This window comes from Venturia canescens, chromosome 1 (assembly GCF_019457755.1).
Source record: "Venturia canescens isolate UGA chromosome 1, ASM1945775v1, whole genome shotgun sequence".
In the NCBI taxonomy this organism is placed as follows: domain Eukaryota; kingdom Metazoa; phylum Arthropoda; class Insecta; order Hymenoptera; family Ichneumonidae; genus Venturia; species Venturia canescens.
The window spans coordinates 37,734,486-37,759,629 of NC_057421.1; the positions used below are offsets into that span (position 1 = coordinate 37,734,486).

Below are 25,144 nucleotides of genomic sequence, written 5' to 3' on the forward strand. Positions count from 1 at the left end.
TATTTTAGTCGTCGTTTTATGGGCGATCGTTACATTCTATTTTCGATGTAAACGTGCTTCGAACTTTGAAGTTTCTACTTTATTTATTTTCGATATTCAAAGCTCTAATCGAATTGATCTCTCTCCGTATTATATCATTCGAAGTTTAATTCGAAGTATAAACTCAAGATTTTTACTGTTCAAAATTTTTTCTCATTCTAACATTTTATCCCCACCCCTGCAAATGAGCAAATAAAAAATGACGTTATTTCGAACGACTATAATTTTTAATCTTCCCAAGTTCTGCGAAGCCCCCTTATATATTCATGTATAGAGCATGCCAGACGCCTATTCTAGTAGGTGTATAGATGTATCACGTGACTATATTAAGGCCCCTGCAGTCATTTTGACTAAGATTAGAGGGTCCGAATAACTTTTGATATTTGATCTAGAAAATAAAATAAATATTGATGGCAGTCAATCGGCCAGCAAATGCAGCCTCGAAAAAATGCATGACCGCGATAAAGCGGAGATTGCTTTGTGATGTTTTATATTGGGCACTGTGAGCAGAAAACGAAAAAAAACAGATAGTATTTCAGCGGAAATTGCTATCCAGCACGGAAAACGATTGAAAAAATCGAAACTTTAGAAGACTCCTTGACGCTCAACCGTAAATAAATTCTTTTTGCTATCGAATATACGTCTAGGTACAGTTGTAGAAGTTGTCGATTGCAATGTCCTGATTGCAAAAATCAAACACTAGGGTGTGCGGAAAAAAAACGATATTTTTTTTTTACTTTGCATCCAGCCGAAAAAGGTGATTCAAGGTGAAAAAAAAGAATCCCAGAAGGAGAGCTCACCAAAAAATTTTTTCGAATGGCGCTTTGCGTTTGAAGATTTTCCATAAAAATAACCGGAAATGATTGAGACCTCCGATCATTGTATCATAACTCTTCAGGAAAAAATCGCACAAAAACGACAATGATATGTTTTTATAGAAAATCGCTTCCCCTACAAAAAAGTCCTTATGAACATTCAGCTTGGAATAACCATTCTCGTACTATCACCCTTCGAAGTTGGATCGATAGAAAAAAAATTTTCATAAAACTGTCGAAATCAAATTTTTCGTTTCACAAACAAACTTCTAGGAACTTTTTCGTAGAAAATTACTTGCTCTTTTAGAAAATCGTTATAATTATTCGCATTTTATAATTTGAATAAAATTACTTATTTTTTATGATTTTCATCAAATTATTGTAAACATGTTTCGTGCTTGGTTTCCATAGGATAACAATGATTACCACTAAAAAACTCTTAAATATAAACTTTCCATCTCATTTTCATTACAATTGGGTATGAAACGAAATAATAAAAGAAACGACGTTTATCAATAATCGGGTTTCAAAAGTTTTTACTTTTTGCCATGATTTTTTTTCACCCGGTATCATACATAAAATTACAAATGAGGTATATATAAAATTACAAATTAACCCTTTTGCTTACACGAGGTAAGATTAAATAATACCCATTGCTATTTTTAAATGTGCGTTTATTGCAATTGGAGTATTTTTGACGATGAGCTTGCATTATTTTCAATAAATATTGTAACTGCTCTTCGTTTTTGGTCAATGAGCCGTTGTAAGCTCCTATCAAAGCGATGCCATTAGCCATGTCATTGACAATTTTCAAATTAAAAAAAAAAAAAACTAAGCAGCTTAAATAACTGGCATTTTCAGGCCATAAGTCCATATTTACCCTCAGAAAGCCATGGGGTAAATTAATTTGGTTGAAAAGGAATAAGGATTATTGTGTGACGCAATAGCTTATATCCTTTGAAAGCAACGTTTTGTAATCACTTTTTTCAATGATTACTCGCTCTGAAAGAATTTTAGATTTTGCTCGAGATTGCAACATTTTAGCCTTCACACTCACTGGTACAGCATTGTCGAAAAGAGCATTGTTCGAATAATAATAACGATTTTCTAAAAGAGCAAGTAATTTTCTACGAAAAAGTTCCTAGAAGTTTCTTTGTGAAACGAAAAATTTGATTTCGACAGTTTTATGATAATTTTTTTTCTATCGATCCAACTTCGAAGGGTGATAGCACGAGAATGGTTGCTCCAAGCTGAATGTACATAAGGACTTTTTTTTGTGGGGGAATCGATTTTCTATAAAAATATATCATTATCGTTTTTGTACGATTTTTTCCTGAAGAGTTATGATGCAATGATCGGAGGTCTCAATAATTTCCTGGGTTATTCTTATGGAAAATCTTCAAACGCGAAGCGCCATTCGAAAAAATTTTTTGGTGAGCTCTCCTTCTGAGATTCTTTTTTTTCACCTTGAATCACCTTTTTCGGCTGGATGCAAAGTAAAAAAAAAATATCGTTTTTTTTCCGCATACCCTAATAAACACTGTGGATAACGATTATATGAATTCTGGCAAGTGTATCGAATTGCTTCTCATATATTTTTTTTTTAGTATTTAACGAACATGCAGCAACAGAATTTTTAATCTAAGAAACAATTAGTCGCTCTGATAAATGTTTGTTAATTTACGGCAATGTATGTTGTTATTCTGGTGATTGCATCAAAGCGTTTCTGTTGTGATGAATTACACGTGTTTTTGGAAGGTCGTCTCATTTCGCCTGGCTTTTTCCTGATGTGTATGTTCCTTGTTACCATCCATTTTCCATTTTTCTCTTGTCAAAGAAAAAATTCGTCGTTTCCCTTTCTTCCTGAGCTTAATGTTCGCTTCTCCTTTCCTCGTTCTTCCTATTTCCGTTTTCTTTTTCAATTTTCGTTTTATTCTGCTCCGGCTTAGTGTACAAAACACTGCGCACTTCTATGTCCAATTTTATTTTTCTATTATTTAGAAATTTAGAATTTTCTCAGTTAATATTTTTTCGTTTGTCTCATAACGGGAACGTTTCGATACATTGACCGTCGGTTTTTATATACTCCCTACTCCTTCCAAAGACTTTACTGGAGTAAACGATTTACGCCCAGTTACTGGTTTTGAGTCGAAATTAAATTCTTTGACCACTTTCATGGAGACCTTCCATACGATTTTCAACGTATTCGACATGATTCCAATCATAATTTTATTTGATAACACGTGGCAAGTTGCAAGTACATGCATGCATCATGATTTCAAAACTGTAAATATTATTAAAATCACATTCTCATCTGAGCGGTTCGTTTTCATGCAAAAACGTTTGTATTTTAACGAAATTTGTGAATGTATCGTCCCAGGAACTCGAGTCAGCTCGTGCTTGGATCGTGTACGTATATAAGAGCTAAACTGTGGGGATTGACAAATATCCAGCTGACTCTTCCGATTACGAGATTGAATTCGTCCGACTGCTGTGAATAACGATTCTCGAATGCACCCTAATGAGTCTAGTGTCCTATCCATCCATCTATCGTGTGTGTGTGTGTCGAAATATATAGCAAGCAAATCGCCAAGAACGTGGAAAATAAAAAATGTCATTTCATCCAGTGAAGCTTTAATCCATTTAATTCTTATTTGTCGCGTTTGATTGAAGACATTCATATGGTAATCGAATTAACAAAGAGATTTCGATCAAAAAATTTAATCACAGTAATGGATAATAAAAAAATGTCTTGTCAAAATCTTAGGGCGCGAAGTTACTTTGTTCGTGAGAAAAAAATTAGAACGGATTCTCAAAATTAACACGGTCTCTTATGAGTTTCAGTGGTTTTCCCGTCTTTGTACATGGAATTTGCAGGCATTAACATAACAAACAGATTGAAAAATATCTGAAGAAAATGTTTGCAACTTCGGAAATTTTTTTCTTGAAAAATGGTGACTACTAACCCACATGTTACTTTCATGATGGGAACGTTGCAACCCCGCGCTTTTTGAAACCGGAAACTACGTTTTCCGATCCACGCAACTCACACTAGGAACTTCCAATAAAATATGAAAGATAGGTGAGAAAATATTGATGTAATTAATAAAAACTTGTTTTTTTTTTAGATATTTCTGCCATGTTTTAATTATGCCAAATGTTTGAACACTGATTATGACATGAACACGCGTGAAAAATTCTGTGAATAATAGCTATATATATAGACAGTACAGGTTACGAGGTCGTGGCGTTGCCAAACTCACTGGACCGGCTACGCTGGTCGCAATAATTTTTCTTTTGACTAACTCGGTACCAGATGAACTTCCTTACAATAAAAACTGATCAGTTCAACTAGTCTGTGGATGCCAATTGATTCTCCAGTGATAGCCGCAAAAAAATCGGCTGTTACCACTTCCGTTATAGAGGCCACGGTGTAATCCCAGACTCCTTTCGTATTAGTGTTTTTTCATTGCTTCCTTCAGATACACTTTTTGTGTGTTTTACCTCGAATACGAAAATTTCGGTTATTTGAATGGAGAATAATCACGATTATTTGAAGTGTTGGCTCTCAGTTCTATATAGACTGTTGGAATTAAATACCATGTCCACAGTCCTTTGAGCTACAAAACGGCTGAAACGCTTACAAATCTAACGATCGCGCAATGCTCTGTACAATTTGCGTTGCTTACATATTCATTGCGAAGCAAGCTAATTTTCACATTTTGACAACCATTTATCATGTTTATGTGCTAATGATTTTTTTTTATTGACACGAACTTTCATTGAGTACATTTTTAATGTTTATCATTTTTCAAAATCGATAAATGTCAAACAGATGCAACGGAACAATGCAAGCGACTTGTATGCTTCATTGAAATACGGAATGTCTCTACTATTCCATCGACAATTTTTTTACGATGGAATATCATTTCACAAAATACCTGGAAGGCCGAATTAGAATGGAAAAGATATCCGCATGAATGGAAAAATCATCGAACAAAGAATGGGGTTGCAATTTATTTGCTTTCAAATCTTCGTATACTTGTCGTACGAAACAGCACTTCAAGAGCGAGAGTAGTCCGAAAATCAGAACGCATTTTTCTTCCCAAGGTTGTATGAGATGTAAAACTTCTCAAATCATAATTTTTTGTTCAAGGACCCGTGAATAGGTAGATTTGTATCATAGAAAATCAGCACTGGCCTCGAAATTTTTCGTTGCTCAAACGGACTCACGTTATCGAGATATATCTAGAGAAGCGGTGTACTAGTCGAATCGTCATGCAGATTATATATTACAAAACTCGAAAAGGGATTTGCATTTGCAATCACATTGAAAAAATTACTCCTCGCTTTCGAGCTCATCATGTTAAATAAAATATTTTATAGCCTTTTACGTTAACGGAGTCCGAAAATCATTATTTCTCTATAAATTCGACGGTAGTTTTGCGAATGGTAATGTTTTGAAAAAATGAAAAGTGAGAAAAGTTAAAAACGTAGAATTTCTCATTGCAATTCCGCTGAAGTTTCTATTTTTCTATGGCTTCGTACAGGTTTGTTTAAAATTCTTTTTCGAGAGATGACAACAAAATCGTTCTTTTTTCTTTATTTTTTTTTGTTAGAGACCGATACGCTCGGTTGACAAAAAAAGGTTTTGGATTCGTTTGAAAATCAAGGAAAAAATATTGACATAGCGTGTTCCTGTCACGTTCGAACGAGTCGAATTTCAATGCCATGAGAAATTTCATTTTTCATGTAAAATAAATCGTGAAGTTGATCAAGAATGTCGCGGAACTATGTACGAAAATTGGAGTGACAGGTGCGGATTCGTTCTCGTGCAGAATCGTTCCGAACTTCAGACGAAAGCTGGAGATTTTATTAAAGGAGAACTGCGCCGGTGGACCATTGTTCTCGTTCACCATTATTTCCTTGCGTCGAGGTCGTCAGGAATCTTTTATCGCGCTATTTTTAGTCTCGTCAGCCGCATCCGTAATGAGGCAGGGTTCACATTAGCGAGTTATTTTTTATGGGATTTTTTTATGAAATTCGACTTTTTGAATGACCCTCACTCAAATTTTTGTATCTCCGATTCGCCTATGAGTGAGAATTTAAAAAAAGTCCATTTTTCTTACAATCAAGCGTAAAAGGGAAATCTCAACTAAAATCATAAATGCAAAAGTGTGTCTGTTGGTTTGTTGTTCGTTCACGCAGCGCCGGAGCAATGGATCGACGTGATCCATAGGCCGAGACGAATATATAGGTTACTTTAATATCCGAAAAAATACATGTTTTCTGCGGGAGCGTGTTTCACGCTTCCTGAAACAACTGAATGGATTTCCATGGAATTTGATATATAGAGGCATGCCCGGCTTTGGAAAACGGACACAGGATACTTTCCATCTCAAAAAATGGACATATCCTGTGGGCTAGTAATTGTAACTGTAACTCTGTAACTGACGAAAACGAAGAGAGTTGAATAAAATTTGGTTAAATTTGAAAATATTAATATGGATATGTAAGCGACATTTGCAAACTTTGAAAGCATAAAGAAATGAAGGTTTTTTCATTCGAATTCGAAATTCTAATAGAGTGTGAGGACGTCACAGCTGTTCGAAAAGTACAGCCGATAAAAATTGGGGATACGCGAGTTACGAGGAACGGAAGTTAAGAAACGGAATTAAAGTTACTACTGGCATGGGGGCAGATGTCACAGTTGGGCATTCGGCACATGGGCACTTGCTATTACTTTTGGGGAGCATGTCGTATGAGTAGTGTTGAATGGCGGGATACAGGAGTGGCAAAGTAGTAGGTGTATATCTACTCAAGTAACGAAAGATTTGCTATACTGCCAAAAGGCCATCATGCACAAAAGAAGATAGCTGCTATGATGCGCAAGGGAGTGATACCCCATATAGAGAATTTACAGATTTACAATAAATATTCTATGCGTCTATAAATGGCAGTCGCTTTGAGAATGCGTCAGACGTATTTCTACTCCAAGAAGTCTATATATTCCTCAATGTTACTATACAGATTTCATCATTGGATGAGTAGGGTTCAATATGTCAAATAATCAAATTGTAGAATGGTCGATATTTCGAAATTTTAAAAGTTGTATTATCAGATTAGAGAAAAATATGTAATTCGAAATTCTTATTTCTGATCGACTATTTAGCAGATTACGTGTTTAACCGAATATTTCTTCTTTGAATTCGTATTTACTCGAAAATATATATTTCGATAGTTTTCATTACGAATGCAATTTCAACAGACGATTTGAATATCAAAAGTTCATATTATTTTTGAATTCAAAATGGAGATGGTTGGAATTGGGGATCACCAGTTTGAATGAGTTAGTGAGTGAGACGCGAGTATGGGTCAGTCGACTAACCTCACTTGGAATTTTCGAAATCGAAATTCTTTTACACAGTTTGATCGATTAAAAAAAGGCTCTGCCAGCCTACGCAGAACGATGGCAAAAATCGACTGACAGAGCCTTTTTTTAATCGGTTAAACTGTGCCAAAGAATTTCGATTTCGGAATTTGGAGCTATCTCTCTTGCACTCACGATTGCAATATATCGACTGATCCATCCTCTTAAGCTCCGTTGCATTTCTTTATTCGCATCGACTTTCTAGCGTTTCGTCATTTTGATCGTTCGACTTTTTGGTGTTTGAGTATTCCAACCTCAGTAATATTTGGTCTTTCGTTATTATTTTTTCGAAATTGTGAATATTCGCAGTACTGCTGATTATAGTAATTTATGAATCGAAAGAGTGATAGACGCATTTTCGATTCGAACCTTAAAGTTTCTACTTTATTTATTTTCGACATTCAAAGCTCTAGTCGAATTGATCTCTCTCCATATTATATCTTTCGAAGTTTATAAACTCGAGATTTGAGCTGTTTGAAATTTTAGTCATTCCAACACTTTATTCCCAATTGGATTTTTTGGGGAGGCGTCACATGTATCGACGTACCAGGAAGGATGTACATACGCATCGTACCAGTCAGTCAGTTGACAGTCTTTCCATATTTTTTTAAAGGAATTCCGCCGGTCATTCCTATTAAAACACAATATTAATATAAAAGCGTTATCTTAATTTTTTAATCGTAAATAGTGTTTAAGTTAAGTTCATTGCAGAAAATATTTCATTCCGAGTTTTTTACATGATTGATAGTACATAGCGAAAAGGCAACACGATTGACAACGTTGAACGTAGTCAGTTTAGATCAGAGATGACCATGTACAACCTTAAAAAGTACAACTGTCACTTCAATTGAAAATATGATATAGGTTGCACTATATATGATAAGTAACGTATGGGCTTGTAAAATTTCAAGATCCTGCAAACATTTGTTGTCTTCGATTCAATACTTCTAATTCAAATGGGTGTTGACCCCCCGTTTTTATCATACCGTTAAGGTTGTTGCTAAATCTTTTTAGAGGGTGGGGGTAAGAGACGAAGCTTCTATGCTAATACATTGAGTAACGTCAGCAATGCCATTTTATAGATACTGAATGATTACTATTCACTTGGATGAACAACGCGAAAATCTTCAAGTGTGTGAATGGTAATATTAATTATTATTCAAAAATACGTTTATTTTAATCACTTAAGGTTGGATAGAACATTTATTCTCGGTTATTGAAAATTACGTTGAAATAAAGCCAAAGTTTGGTAACATTGCGTAATTTCTTCGTACTCAGCTATTAAATTGGGTCGGATGCAGTGAGCCCTATGCCTCTGTGTACGTGTTACTTGTTTCGCCAGGCGTTTTTGGACGTTATTATGTCAACGACTGCCTGCGACTAACCTCACTTGGAATTTTCGAAATCAAAATTCTTAGACACAGTTTGATTGATTAAAAAAAGGCTCTGTCAGCCTACGCAGAACGATGGCAAAAATCGACTGACAGAGCCTTTTTTTAATCGGTCAAACTGTGTTAAAGAATTTCGATTTTGAAATTTGCAACTATCTCTCTCGCACTCATGGTTGCGATATACCGACTGATCCATCCTCTTAAGGAAGTCATCGCTTTTAAACCGATTGCATCTTATGAAGTGAGGTGTAAAAAAAAATCAGTTAAATTTTCAGACAGTTTAGGAGCGTCGTTGCTGAGAAAAATCAACAACAATTAGGGCCAAATAAAATATAACCTTATGGAAGTCAAGACACATTCAGTGATATCTCCGTAAAAAATGATGCTAAAAATATGAAACTTTTTGGGCAACATAAGCAAGGCTTGCTGAATGATGTTAATTTTTTTTCAGATTTATTAGGAGATTTGCTGAGATTATATTAATAATAATCTGTTTCCCGTGCAGTTTTTTGAGGCTAGGATCGTCACCATCCGTGCTTTCGACTGAGTTTTCACCAGTTTTTCTTCGTTTTTTTCCGACTCTTCTTTAAAGTGTATGCAACATTGCCAAACTGTAAACTGGCCTAACTTTTGAAAGGTACAGGTCATAACTTTTGGGTAAAAAAATGACTGTACGGCCTCAACTTCCTTAACTCGATATGATCGTATGCAGTCACATATTTTCGGGAATTTCTTGTCATTTAAGTCGGTAAACTATTTGTTCTTTTCAGTAAAATCATTCTATATATCGTCCTGATCCGAAGTGTCGTTCCTCAAATTCTCATTGCAATGAAATAACATTTTCACTCAACTTTGACATTCAAATTCTCCAAAATGAGTTCGGTAACCTCAGTTTTCCTTGAAACAGTACATTCAGCAGATATTCATCAACAAATAGAAACATTTTTATAGATATCTATTTACCTCAAAAATGTTAAGCAACAGCCTTAAATTCTCCGCGATTCAATTCATATAAGTAATGGTTTTAATCTTTGCTATCTAATTGAGAAATATATCAAATTTTGAGTTGAAAACGATTGAAAGGGGCAGTAATTCATTGTAGCCATAAGCGACATGTTAATTTCTGTACTTTTCGACTACTAATATTTCAACCAAACAATCGATAGAGGGTCTTGAAGTTTCACAGATATATAGAAAAGAAATCTGGGATCGTAAGACATAAAAAAATTAGAGTGTTATCTAAAAACAGCTCTCGCGCCTGTACATTTTTAAGAATTATTGTGGATCATTAAATCCTGATACACGTGAATTCCAGAATTGTTTAATATCAATGATATTTTTTGAATTGTGGATGTCATCGTCAGTAACCTTTATGTGTCTTGTTCTACCGTTCAATTAAAACGCGACCTTCGTTTAGTGTTTTCATAAAAAATTTAAAAGCGTTTTTATTTTTACGAATGGGCAGAATCATATTAATATATTTCAATTCGATTTTGCTTAATTAATCTTAGATCATATAAGGCTGATAACTCAATGGACAAATGTAATCAATTTAAAAGGTGTCCCATTATATACTGACAGTATATTCAGAGTTAATTAAAGTGCATTAACCCACTTATCACTTTTCGTTGGTTTGCCTCTCCACTATTTTCGTATATCTTATCTCGCTTGCATTTTCTCTATTTCGTCTTGCTTTTCACCTTGTAGAGCACGACGACATATCCCGAGGTGGATTCATTATTTTTCAGGAGTGAACCATGGCAAACGTGAGAGTCTGAGCTATTCGAATGAATAAAAGCAAATCGTTACAGTGTATAAGATTCCAAAGGAAAGTCTTTACTGAGATGAGGAATATCATTCGTCATTTATTATTAATATCGCTTCTGATATTTGAAGCGTATATTTGTTAATGTTTAGTCGAACTACGAATTGTCGCTCAATTTTTATTCAGATTGGTCTAAACATTTTTTGCATACGTACACCAGCAAAATTGCTCAATTTTTTCTTCTGTATAAATTTTTTTTAGAACTTATCACATCAGCTTAAATGGTGAACGCAAGTTTTATTTTTGCCTCATATAATAAAAGTTTATTCACATCAGAATTTGCCGCTACAAAGTGGTGATGAATTTTTCAATGCATACTCTTGACATCTCGGAAAAAATGCGACTTTAAAAAATTTACGGTCGTGGTTTGTATGAACCGAGAGTATAAGACTACGAGGAGGGTATGAGGGTGAATAGAATTTTTGGGACGTTGCCCGGTATCTCGCTGAAAATCGATCGCAAATGTGCATTTGGTGGAAATTTCTTTTTACTCTTGCTCAACCGCCGACCGCTGACCGAATAATAAATCTAAATGAAGAAAGGCTTTTATTCTTATTTGCAAATCCTATGAAATTAGATCTCGCCTTTAACAGTTCACGAAGAGCCCGAGGGCTGGACCAATACGAAGGAATATGAGAGTTATGAATGCAAATAAAAAACACTCTTACACTTATTTGCATGTTTCTGTGAAACTCTCCTTGAGGATTTTCACCAGTCTTGAGCAAATTCTTCTCAAGGGTCTTTCAGGCAATGAAAACTACCCTTGAAAGGCTACAAAGTATATCAAACAAAAATACTCTATTTTCATCAATTTTGAATAATGAGAAAAGTGCATGAACACTAGGGTGGGTAAAAAAAATCGACTTTGTTTTTTTTTTTTTTCAATCCGTCACAGAAAAATTAGTTCCTAGGCACCTCTAGAAAGTACTCACCAAAAATGAGCTCTTAATATTAAGGGAAAAATCCTCCTCATCACCGTTTTCTATATTCATTTCAGTCTCATATAAAAATGACCGTATTTCATCTTTAATCGATTGTGAAGCCAGTCTCCCCCACATATTTTTGTAGGAAATTGAACGCTCTACAAAAAAGGCCTCCTACACTTTTTTCATTAACCTAACCATTTACAAGATATTCGGGGTTAAAGGTTGCAGAACTTATTGAAAAAAAAAATTGTATTTTTAGTTTGGTTACTTACTGAAAAATAATTATTGTCAAATGAGTACGGCATAGTTCCGTAAAAAATTGAAAGCTCTACAAAAAAGGTCTTCTCGGTTTTTACTCTAACCGATTACTCTCACACTAGCACAGCTCCATTAGCCACATGAAATGTCGAGGAGGCGCTTCAACAATTTGAATGGGAGTACGAAGAGGAATGCAGTGAACTATTCTGCTATCTGATGAATAATTGAGAGCTTCAATTGCATTTCGCATACTCAATGGTTGACAATTCTTTGTTTGGCGAATAAAAATATAAAATTGGCTTAGTTTTCCACATAATATTTAACGACGCTGAAATTCACAACGTTGGAGTTCAACGAAATGAATGAAAAAAATTGGTGTAGATTGAAAAACTACGAATTGTAAATTCGGCAGGGAACGAAATTGGAGAATTACTGAAATAATTGGAGGGTTTTTTACATCATTTCATTGGAGTCCAACGTTGCAAACTTCAGTGTCATTAATATTATATTTATTATTATAGATGATAAAGTACTGGCCTCTCCCCTGAAAATTCGAACCGTTCCCGTCGTACCCGAAAGTCCAGCGCATCTTTCCGAAGATCGCGTAGATAACTCGGTACTGATGAAGTTATCTATATGTGGATTTCGATTTCGCAATTAAGCTGACGAAAATGCGGTCAAGTCTAATGTGAAAAAATATGTTTTTTTCGTCGACTTCCACTGCTTTGTGAGTAAATTTTGAAAATAATCATATTTTTGAGCCGCTCGAGAGTAGTTTATCCCTTTAAATTGATCACGAACTCCGAAAAACAGTGTTCCACACAGTGTTCACTGTACGAACCGATACCCAGCTAAGCGGCCTCCATTCAAGTATTAGCTTCGCCTGAAGCTACTTGACCTGGCGAATCGGCAAAGCAACACTCATCCTTGTAGGTTCGTTAGAACACTCGTTGGCACTATTTTATTGAAAATAGTCGCGTAAAATTCATATAATTACATATCTAGAGAAATAATCTTCTATGACTCGTTTTTAAAATTGATGATTGACATTTTTCAAATTTTAGGCAATATTATTCTTCCTATCATTCGATCGAAAAACTATTGTGTGCACATCTTGAGTTAATATTAAAGAGTAGAATTAAAATTTATTTAACACATAAAGTTAGAACAATCCTGAAAATAATGATTAAATAGTGTGTATCATCTACGAAACGAGTTTGAAAAACTTTGACTATGCAAAAAAATTCTTTCGTACCGTACGACCTTCAATGTCATGAAAGATGGAGAAAGGTGCTTTTAGTCTGTGAAAAGTTTGCGTCGAAAGCTTTTCATCTGACTTGTAAAACCGCATTAAAGTATTAGGAAAGCATTTCATCCAGTCTTTTTGATGAAGGTAGAGAAAATTAGATATTTAAAATGACGTAAATGATTATTATTTTTATAGTGAAGCGTGAATTTATTTAAATGTACAAAGAAGCTTGACCAGCTATTGCATGGCTGTTAATGAAAAAAACGATAATAATTAATTTTACTTCATGGGCATTACTCGTACATATATTTATAGATCGCCAAAAGGTTCAAAGGGAAAAAAACATTCTCTGAAAATTCTCCACAATATGGAAATGCAATCATAATATTATTTGGGTTGTAAAACGTTGGACCGAATTCTTCATCCACCACAAGCACATCTCGAAATAATGTTCATGCAAAAAGTGTAGTGATAAATTTACATATAATTTCGCGACGTGGCGGCCTCTCATTTTCAATAATTAATCCCAATCATAAATTGTTTTCATGTTTGTACCCTACTTCTGAGCGGATGTATAAAATTTCTTTTTTAGCGAATTTCGATTGTATACCGAAATACCTGGAATTTCCGATAATCGTGCTGCGAAAATCTGGTTTAAAAAATGGCTGAAACTTTTGTTTTCATTGATAAATAATCCATTCGACCTCGTCAATCTACATTTTTTTCATTACTCGTGGTTCTGAAAATAAATTTCCGATTAAAAGATAATTCCTCCATCCACGGTTAGCACTCTTAGTTGTCGAATAATAATTTGTTAACAATTCGTTCGTTTTTGTTCATTAACGTTGCTTCCAATTAAAAGATGATTTACAAACGAGGACGAAAAAAATTTTGGAATTTGCGCTCGATTTTACAGTTTTTTTTCTCCGAGTAAGTTCCAATAACATATTTCGAATATTTACAGTAAAAAATCTCACTAACTGGTAGGATCCACTCCGTTCTCGACGGGACATCTCTGCTTGATAGTCGTCGAAGCTTTGATCGGTGGCCAACAAAGGATCGAGTCCCATGCCCAATTGCACCAGATTTCTGTAATTCGATACGAAATTTAGACTTTTATTGGTTAACTAATTCTCGCCATCGCATTCACCTAAACACGTGAGTGGTCTGCGATATTGAAACTGAATTTTCGTACATGTATATTTAGCTGATTTGCACATAATAAATTTAATGCTAATATATACTCATATTTCCATACGAAAATTGAAATTTACCAAGGCTTGAAAAAGCATTGAAGTTATGAGGTCGAAAACATTGTAATCTTGGTGTAAAGATAAGTGTCGATGCCATGACGAGAATAAATGGTCGAAAAATAGCGTCATAAAATGTTTTACCTCCTTCAGGAATGAGGAACTGCTGATATCGGAGACCGCATAAAATCTGCGTATTATTTGCACCACTTGAACTACCGACACTCGCAATATCGACCATTATTTCACATTTAACTTAACGACGCGTAAGTTGTTCCGGAATCGTCGTCGTCTTTTTCTTTTCGGCATAATTGCCTTACATTATGATTTTTAACGGTGTTTTTTTTCGCAAATTATATCATCCCCTAATAACCGCACTCCAATGAAGGTGCTTCAATTACACTATAATTTATAATGAATTTATAGACATCGAGATATTTCTTATCATTGTTTTCCATTGATTTTCAAAAATATTCTTTTCAAAGGAAAGTTTTGATTTTACTAGTTTTATTTTTATAAACTTCTAGAAGTGCCTTATTTTTTATCATCGTTGTCACTATAATTGGAACTATTGTGAATGAAATTGGAGCTATTTAAGAAGTCTTAGAACTCGAATAACTTTTTAATTTTTTTGCACACTTGTAAGATTGGCCAGCACTTTTCAGCTTTGCAATCGATTCGATCGGAGCATGTGTTTCGCTTCGTTTGTTCAGCCAAATCACTGTGACTTCATCTTTATTCGTTCGGTCTGCTGTCCGCTCGTTTCATCATTCATCAGTGAAGTAAACATCCCTGCAAAAAAAAACTTTTTCAATCACATAAATCCAACTGAAATTGTGAGAGCGGTATTGCTTTATGAGAGTAACAAAAACTGTGAGCGAGTTAAAAATTGAACTATTGGTTCGTTCCTCCATTCATCGCTACATTTTGTAAACCCCGCTGATGGATCTTTCAAATATTTGTTATATTTTAAAACAAAGATTTTTGCTTGTAACAGCTGACAAAGTCGTTGATTAATTAAATAGTACTTTCTACCTTACGAACTGTATCCGATAACAGAAATTAAAAGTATGAAAAACGTCGATTCGGGGAAAGAAAACACATTTTTAAGGATAAATCATTGTTAGAGACTTTTTTCGAAATACAAAACAGTCCAATAGAGATGGAATTTCAAACATTTATTGGAAATGCGACAAATGTATTGTAACGAGACAGCCCTGGCACGATTTCTGGTTTCACAGAAGTCTGTCAGAAGGCTAGACGAATACAGCGCTCTCACGTCAACGGAGCACCACCCATACGCTTATAAGACTCCCAACCTTTCTTTTCTCCTCCTCCTTGTTCCTACTAAAATTGTACAAAAACAAAGAATTAACAGAGCTTATTATTTCTCGATACATGGAAGGTTGCTTATCGCAGTGCGCTTTGAGCGAGGCTATGCCCGATCGCGTCACGTTATAGACAATAGTGAGCATTAGAAGCTTCCATGCTGGACGAAAGTATCCGTTCTTGAAGCTCAAGTTCGAGCAAGGCTCCTTCGGTTAGCAACATGAGAAAATCTGAACGCTTTACCTGCTCCAGGCAAAATCCATCTGACACCACTCCTACGTGAGAGAAAAGAATCTAAAAAATCTTAAGTTCGGATATTTAGGAAATTAACTACCTCCCGAATATCGAAACCTTTCAGTATATGCAACGAAATGTTCTAAAAATAAATGGGATAGGAACTGTGTGTAATTTTTGTTCTTTGTGGTGTTGTTCAGTTTTTTCCATAGTTCCATTCAATAATCCGTTTGGCATTGCGTAACTCCTCCGACCTGATATTTTCTCGAGCTGATTATGCAAGCGTATAATTAAACGCGAGAGTTGTGGAAGATTATTATGTGATGGAAGCTAAGGAGGCCAATCGATACCAAGTCTCATTAAACATTTACTCTCTAATTATTCTATGTCATATCCGACCATTCCAATAAGATAATCTATAATTGGTATGAAATTGGAGACAGCAAGAAGGAAGGAAAGAGTGTAATTTATTATATTCTTCACAGAGTTTTATGAGCCTAATGCTTTACTTCAATCATACTTTTTCCCACTTAACTAATTCCTAATTTCCCGAGAGACTTTACATTGAGAAGGAGTGCCCGTACAGCCACTCTTTCCCAATACTCTTACTTAGGGCACGGTATTTGAACAAGGGCCTGAGGGAACTGTGGAAAAAAACTGCTGACATAACAGCTATATTTTTACTGTCGATGAGTTTCAACTGATTAGCCACCAAACGAAACTCAAGAAAACTGCTTTCCACTCAGTAGATGCTGCGCGAAAACCGATGCATGTATCGACGGTGACCGGACCAAGTAATGGCCCCACACCCGACCGAGAGTGGCAAGAGTTCATAAATAATATTGGAGATTGACGAAGTTATACAGCAACCACGTACCGTTATCGATAGAGAATAAATGCTTGGTATTTAAAATATATGAAACCTCATTTTTCATATAAAATCGATGAATATATTAAAGGTTCAACCTGCTTGGACGATTCAAGCTTTTCCAGAATAACTTGAAAATTTTGATCCGTCAAGTTTTGTACAAACGGGTACACTCGTTCTATGGAGGCCCTATATCTTGAAGCTCTGGGATTGTTAGTGGAAGCAGGAAACTGTAAAAAACTCTCGACCAAGGCCTCCCTAATATGGCTAGCATCGGAATGCAAGTGTTCATTTTGATTCAGCAATCCGACGGACAAGCTTAACAGAATATACGAAGGAAAAAATACATTCGGTTCACGAGCTTCCAGAAAAAAATGCACCCCTTAAAACTTTTGTGGAATTCTGTAATTTCTGTCAGCGTAAATAAGAGGATGACTCCTCGGGTCATGTCAAGCAGAGTTTCCATTCACCAAAGAATCGCAAAGAGAGAGAGAGAGAGAGAAATGTAGAGAAAGGAAGGAACGGGGAGAAAAGTAGAGAATCGCGAATAGCAACGAAGGGAAAAAGCAGAGAAACGGAAGAGTGGTTGAGGGAATGGAGGAAAAGTAGAAGCAGAATCGAAAAGGGCAATGTTGACATATATATGTGTACATTATTGTATAACTGTATAACCCTCCTTGTGTGAAATAGATTTCGCAGAAGTTCTTTCACTTATTTTCCTTCAAAGAGATTTTTTTGTTCTTAACGTTTCCTCCGAAATGGAAAAAATTAAGTTTAGGAAGGATCAGAACGTAACAAAAAATAAATACAAATGCAGACAGAGATAAAGAAAGACGTGTGAGGGATACATGTGCGAGTGATTTGGCAATAACGGAAAAAAAGTGCATGGAACGTTGTTGAAAACAAAAACACTTTGTTAAAAAGGGCATGCAGTCATCATCCAACAATTGTTGATTTCCAAATTTCCAAAGAGGCATAACGTTCCACACAGGAGTCTCTTTTGGATTCCCTAGGTCCTCATCGTGTACAAAACACAGTTAAGAATAGTTCAGCATACATTTGTATGCGAACATTTTATATCAGTCCACTTCTGAAATGACACGTGAGCAAGGCTTAAACATCCCTGTCATTTATACACACACACATCCTCAAGCAATTTTATCACCCCCATGTAATCATGGATCTGCTTTCAACACCCTCATTTACAGAAAATTCTTGTACATGGTGCGTGGTGAGGTTTTGTTCACACGTAGTCATGTCAATCGTTTTTATGATGCACGTCATTTTTTATGATTTCTTGCTCCTGGTCTTATCCTTCAGCGTCCTCGCTGCTATTATTTTCTCTTATCTCCATTATCACGATGCTCAACTTTTGTTCATTTAGACCTGCATAATTTTTGTGCAGTGGGCACAGTGATTGCTACATCGGCGCTACAACCATCGATTTTTCTTAAACATTTGTTCCATTTATGAAGGCCTTCTCGTCCTCTCATCTCACTTCTTGATGCGCAAGTTTTGAGGAAACATGTAGTTCTCTAGCTTAAGGTATTCAGTACTGTTGTGGGATTAATATTTTTAAAAATGAGACTTTCTGACCATCTAGTTTCGTAGGTATCGACTGATGAACTGTGTTATTTTTACGTGACGCGGAGCGGGCGCATGACCAGCTGTGACGACGTGGCGACGTGGCAACAGTGTACGGTGCGGTGAACCAATAAGCGCAATACAAAATAATATGAAAGCTTTTTTCTCAAACGTTTGACCACCTTTCTCGATTGAATTGCCATTTGAAGACTTTTTAACTTCTTTCGTAACGAATAAATGAGATTTTGAGGAAACACATTGACACTTTGACGCTCAACGCTATAGTAATACTGGAAAATGGCATTGTTACCACGATTACAATGCTACTTTTTATATGTGTGGAGGACCTATTAGTGCGTGAATCGTGATTGTGTAGGACAGACAGAGTGTACAAGCTTTCACAAAATCGTGTAGCCGGCAACACCGCATAAGCATTGGATTGCATTGTAAGCCGCGGCCCAAACTTTTAGCTCGTACGTGTACATTAAGGTGGTCCTTATTTGAGGATGAAATTTTTTTTTTTTTTCAATTTCTCCCCTGATTCGATTCGAAATCACTAAAAAAAGACACCAAGAAAAAGCTGGGGTCAGTGGGATGATGGGAAATGGTGCCGGCATTCTTTTTCTATCTGCAAATCCCGTCAAGCCCTCCAAGTGTGCTCGAAACCCTTATCAATCGTCATTAAGAACAACGATTCAAGTATTTATGTATCATATAGTCGTTGAAAATTGAAATTACGTTACGCGTAATTAATTAAGGAGTTAATAATCCGATGATTTTTTTATTCTTTGCTCCGGAATTTCGATAATAGACAACTTTTCTATCGTTTTTCAATTCGTGGAGAGAATTGTATTTTCTAAAATTTCTAGATCACTACTTCCTCTGATATTTTCTTCATGACCTGGAGTAAAAACGGTACTATTACATACCATTACTGAATTTGTGTGTCTATTGTTTCCGGAATCCATTGCTCAATTAGCCTTTTTTCAGCACCAATGAAACAAAATATTTTTGTTTCGTAGGCTTATGTCAGCTTGTCGAGAATAATCAAAGAAATTTATCTAGGAAGCGACCTCAAAATCACGTCATTGCTCTGTTTATACGGAGTTGGACGTACTTTGTTGTCATCATCGATTGAAGAGAGATCGATATATCGGTGTCTTTATGTGAATTCTTATATCTAAGGAATTCTTTTAGAACGTGATAGTCAGACGCTATGTTGAGAGACACGGAATAAAAGAATTGTTTTGAGCACTTGTTTGTCAAAAGTTAGTCGAACGCAATGCCGAAAGATTTTTCATGAATAATTCGCAATAAGATGCAATTCCTGAACCATCGGGCGTTTTATGTCGGTATTTCATATGAAAGTTATTAAAGAATTAAGATTAATTAAGGAGATTAAATTTCAAGGATAGAATTTGTAATTAAGATGGCTTGGGCTATGCCGAGGGAACTTATAAAATATCAGGCAAAAAAACATCGCTCTAATATAAAATGCCTTTTTTTTAAATCGATTCGGACTTGCCGGCACCATTTCCCATCATCCCACTGACCCCAGCTTTTTCGTGGTTTTATAGTGATTTGAAATCGAACCAGGAGAGGAATTTAAAAAAAAAAATTTCAACCTCAAAGAAGGACCACTCTAGTGTACATACACCTTAACATTTTGTTACCTGTAATCGGTATATAACTTTCGTAATTTTAATAATCACGAACCCTATAATTATAAAATTTATATCAATAGCCATGTAACTTCCTCTTTCTTCGTATAACGATTCGAACTTTCATTCACGGACTTTTGAGAGTGGAATAAATGCGTTATGAATTTGCCAGACGTTTAATATTTCTGTGTACAAGTGTCAGACATATCTTTTATTTACTTCTACATTTCTTCAAAGATTCGAAACGGAAATGTGTATCGAAATTCCGATTGTTCTTGGAGGTTTCCGCAAGACCTTTCATACACTATGATCAAGTTTTGATCTTCGGAATGCAATAAAACTACTTTTTTCCAATACTTCTTCACATTTTTCATATCTTTCTTTACACTCAATCGTAAAAATGAAGTTTCCATTTTCGAAAGCAAAAAGTAGATAGGAAATGCCACATTTTCTTCTTTCGTTGTAACACACTCAATATTCTTTTGTGAATTGAAGAACTGTGATCGATTGCACTACTCCGAGCTAATACCATCCATTTTTCGGTAGTCATTTTTCAACACGAAGTAAAATCTTTTCGGTATTAACTTTGTTTACGTAATGATTATTGGGTAACTGTCAAACACTTTTTATCAACGTTATAACGAATAATTCGAAGAAATCTGGTCCACGCGCGTTCGCGCCCTCACCGACTCTTTCGGGTTTCTCTTTCGAGCTCACTTTAATCATATCCAATATCGTTTTCTCACATCGATTTCCGAGAGGTTCAATTGGTCTCGTGAATTCAATTGTTGTTCGTTTTAGAGCACATCAATAACTTTGAATGCTGCAACGTTTTCATATTACGATTAGACGTAATAGCCGGCCGACTGAGAAGATTCATTGGTTCGCGACGATTCTGAAATTTAGGGAAATTGACAAAGGATTTGCTCCACTTTGAGCAACATGTTTGAAATCCCTGATCAAGAACGTGCTGGCGAAGTGGTCTTTGAGGCGTGCGTTTATGTAACGTTTGTATGTCCATCAACGGTATTTTACTCCTCGCTTTGGAGGAGGCCAATCCTTCATCCCTCCCTGTATCATTAAGGTCTCAAGCTTCCAGGCATTCATTTAATTTATCACGCTCGATAACTTTGATATTTATTTCGTTTCCACAATTAGAGATTCAATTAGATTTTCCTGCACATTCCAAACAGACTTTAGTGCTAATAAAATTCGTTATTTCGTACATCATTGTAATAAATTGATGAAAAATATTTTTCCATGAAATTTTTCTGGCCAGATTGTCGTCAGAAAACTTTTTTCCACCAAAGGAACCGTCCAATGTTCAAGTTAAATAAATCGACATGAACATAGAATCTGAAGCTATATTGAAAGAGAAAATTTCATTGCGGTCTGCGCATATCGGTGCAGATTTCGAATGTAAAAAAAAAAAAGAGAGAAACCCACGGCCTTGTGAAACTTGAAATGCCAAAGTATTGACAATAGTAAAATAATCTATTTTGTTACATACTAAATCAGGATAAGCATTCACAATGAGGAAAAAAGAATTTGTCGACAGTCAGATATTAAGCTGCACCTTCGTGGATGATATTTTATTTCGTCTTTATGGAGATGAACGAGAAATTCAATTTACCGTATAGAAATCTCTCGGTGAATGATATACCCAACGACGTAAGAAGTGCTAAGAGTCGTAGGACATGTAGTTTTATTTGAAATTCTCGACAGGGTGCCGGAGGTTTTCACCGACGGTGACGACGTCAGTGAAATGGGACAATCGATACCACGAGGCGGTTGCCTATGTATGCATATGGCCAGAAGTGCAAGGACAACTTTTTTGTGGGTCGTGCACTCTCCCGAGAACTTCATTCTATAAACCAACACACTTTTTCAGTTTTTACCAAAATCTCCTCTTTCAAACGATTATTTATTGTATAAATAAACAATTAATTGTTAATAAATATGTACATTAAAAATAGTCGAATTGAAAATTTTTAGTGTTTCTACGAATTTCACTTTTTTCATCGACCAAAAAGATTTCCGAAGCATCTCAGAAAAGGACGTCAAACCCAAAAACTGTGAGCTGACTATGAAAATTTCCTCCGAATAAATTAACTTTTCCCCACAATTGTACAACATGCGGGATTTTATACAAATTAAAGTAAATTTTTTCTACTTGACTTCATATTGATCCGGAAAATTAAAAACTCAGAGATTATATTTCTAATGGTTGATAGTATTCCCGAAAAATTTGAGAGACTCTTAGCGACACAAGGTCTGAACGCGCTATACGGCTAACATCCGTTTCCTAAATTCGAAATTGAAGTAAACAATGCATCCATCTCACTGTTATGTAAGAAGAAACTCCTCCCGGGGAACAAAACCGAGACTCCAACACATTGGTGGTCCCTGTAACCATGTTTTCCAAAAAATTTTCAGAAATGAACAAACACTTGAAAAATTTCAATTTACAAACACTTCAAAATTTATATCAATTCGAATAAAGTAAAACAAAAGTGAGTTAACTGTTTTTCGTGGAAAGTTAAATTTTGATATCTCAGTAAATTATAGTAAATTGAACTCTACGAGAATATAGTAATCGAGCACAGAAGCTTGAATGTTTTTTTTTTTTAAATATTAAGGTAGTTCGATAGCTAAGTACTGTATAAAAATTAGGGTGCAGCCCCCTTCCTGTATGATCATTATTCGTTGTGAAATATGTTCCAAAAATCATTCAAATTATCGTTAATGATCAGTAAAAAAATATACGGTTACGATATTTTACTAAAATTTCATAATTGTCTGTGATTTTGGAATTTTTATATTTTTTATTTTGCATACGCCCCTCTCAAAATACATCTTCATGCCGTATGAATATATATATACGAGCATACAAATTAACACTAAGAAGCGCGTGAATGATGGCAACACTGCGTGCACAGGCAGCTGTCTGAGACGAGCACAGCCTCCTCAAAGGTGATGATCAGTGATAATCATGGCTTGTCTTACGGGACAGCGTTGCCACGTCGCGAACCTTGAAATTCTCCCACTCAAATTCTCATACGATTTTTATTACAATCATGTTTTTCTCAAAAACTAGACGGTAGATCATGTTTTTCTTTTCTTAATTTTTTCTTCTGAAGATACTCTAACACACCGTGTTTTTTTCAAATCAAAATTGTGAGAACCGTTCTCGAGTTATTTCGATACACAATTTTTTGTGTGACGATTACCATGCGTTCAGATAGAGAAACCATGGAACTTTAACTTGCAATATTTAAAAAATTCTACAGTAGAACTATTTTTTTTTTAAATGATTCGTTAGATTTTTCTGCACGACATATAATTTTTCCAAATTTCCGTAAGAAATAGGGATTTGCTATTGAACAACCTTAATAGAAAAGAGAATCAAGAATCATCGACTCTATATGAATAACCAGGAGTCCGATACGAATGAGATTGCAAACCGAAAAACATCAGACTGAAACAAAAATTGAAACCGAAGTACTAGGTGGATTCGTGCTCATGATTGATTCTCGATGCAAATTAAATTTAAAAAACACAAAAAAAAATGTCTCTGATTGTAAATTTCTCAGTCTACTAGAATCGATAAATCAGAGTCACACAAAAAGCTTATTTTTAACTGGTGTTTCGATGAATACATCGTGAATTGAGTCTAACCATTTTTTCGTGACAACTGTTCGACACTCGGTACAGCGAAGACACGAAATCCGAACAATGGACGGGGGCGCGCCGCGCGTATCTCGAGAGAAAAATGATATCGATGAAATAAAGGATGTTGACAAAAGAAGACGGACATTGAGAGCGAAGGAGAAAACGAGGAAGTAAAAGTGAGGAGGCACAGCAGAAAACTATAACCGTAAAATGCCAACCGTCAAGGAAACTGCGATGATACGTAGCGGCAGTTGGAAGGACCAATTATTGAGTAATGACTTCGCGACGGCGAACGTAACACTTCCAAACCCATTATCTTCAGGGGGAATTACAAGAGCGAACTATAGAAATCGTCAATTTCAAAATGTCACCAGATAATGGCACTCGTATACGAGACAAACGATTCGCTAGATATTTAGAGAACCGGATATTGAGGAAATTCCGGGAAAAAATCGCTCGGTACGCTTCAACCAGAATGGTATCATTGCACATTAAGGGGTCTACCCTAATTAGACGAGCAAAAAAAGACTTCAAGATTTTTTTTGATAGGTACAAATTATAAATATGGATAAAAAAAGTGTTGGCCTAAAAAATACACTTTCAAAATACACAAAAATATTTTTTTTCCATTTATTTTGCTCAGTTTTTGTACAGAAAAGTGGAGGAGAAAAATTATAAAAATAGTTTCGGATTCGATAGGTAAAGGGCTATAACGCATATTATGTGATTTTTCCAAAAATGACAAAATGGCGGCCATTTTTCGAAAAACTACGAAAAAGCACGCGTTTAAAAAAAAATATTTCCGCTCAAAATTTCATAACTCGTATGGTATGCGCTCTAGCTATAGTCATGAAGAACACGTGGTAAAATTTTGGTAAATTTCGGTCGATTACTTTTGGAGATTTCACCAACGAGCCGTCCAAAAACGTAATTTTGAGAAAAACGCGTTTAAACCTTGACAGGTACGCGGTACCGCACTGGACGATGCGTGTTCGCGCGCTCACACAGCCAAGTAAACGTCGCTCAAAAGTACACTTGGACTGGTCCTCAGATCTTTATAAAATTTTATGTATACTTTAGAAAAATGCAATAAAAAAAAGGATTTTTTGAAAATTCTAATTAGGGTAGACCCCTTAAGCGACGATGCGAACTATCATTGAACGTAAAATATGATCCAAGAATTATTCTCTTGAAATAGATAAATTCGAACTTGAATATAATAATATTACAGTCGAAAGCCGGATCAAAGTGGGAAAAATGGTGATGATATTCATGTTGAACGAGATCCTGAGCTTCCTATCCGGTTATCAGAGAGTCCTGTAACTTTGTAGCTCCTGTTCATTTGCCAGTTAACGTACCATAGAACAATTTGGTATGCAAATACTTATTGGGCTGAATCCGAAAGCTGACGTCTAACAAGGGGATGAACAAAACGAATTTACTACTAGCATTAGTTTGAAGAAAACACAGCCGTAGAAAGAAGACACGTGCGACCCTCTTACAGTAGCAATTGGTCGTTTATTAAAAAGCGGTGAAGGAAATATACAGTTAAATATAACTGGCTTTATCCGAACCGATTCTTAAAAGTTTTCATGAGCCTTGCGTGATCGAGG

At 35.5% G+C, this 25,144-nt stretch overlaps 1 protein-coding gene across 2 annotated transcripts in view; it reads right to left on the minus strand.

The window, feature by feature from the left end:
- Positions 1 to 25,144, minus strand: part of Pdfr (Pigment-dispersing factor receptor) — a 61,375-nt gene that overhangs the window by 27,341 nt on the left and 8,890 nt on the right. For both annotated transcript variants that reach the window (XM_043410677.1, XM_043410668.1), the window contains exons 2-3: positions 14,328 to 14,975; positions 13,915 to 14,022 (exon numbers count right to left, since the gene is read on the minus strand). In XM_043410677.1, the coding sequence (XP_043266612.1) occupies positions 13,915 to 14,022; positions 14,328 to 14,424 (205 nt within the window). In that variant the 5' untranslated portion in view covers positions 14,425 to 14,975. The remainder of the gene's footprint in view (positions 1 to 13,914; positions 14,023 to 14,327; positions 14,976 to 25,144) is intronic.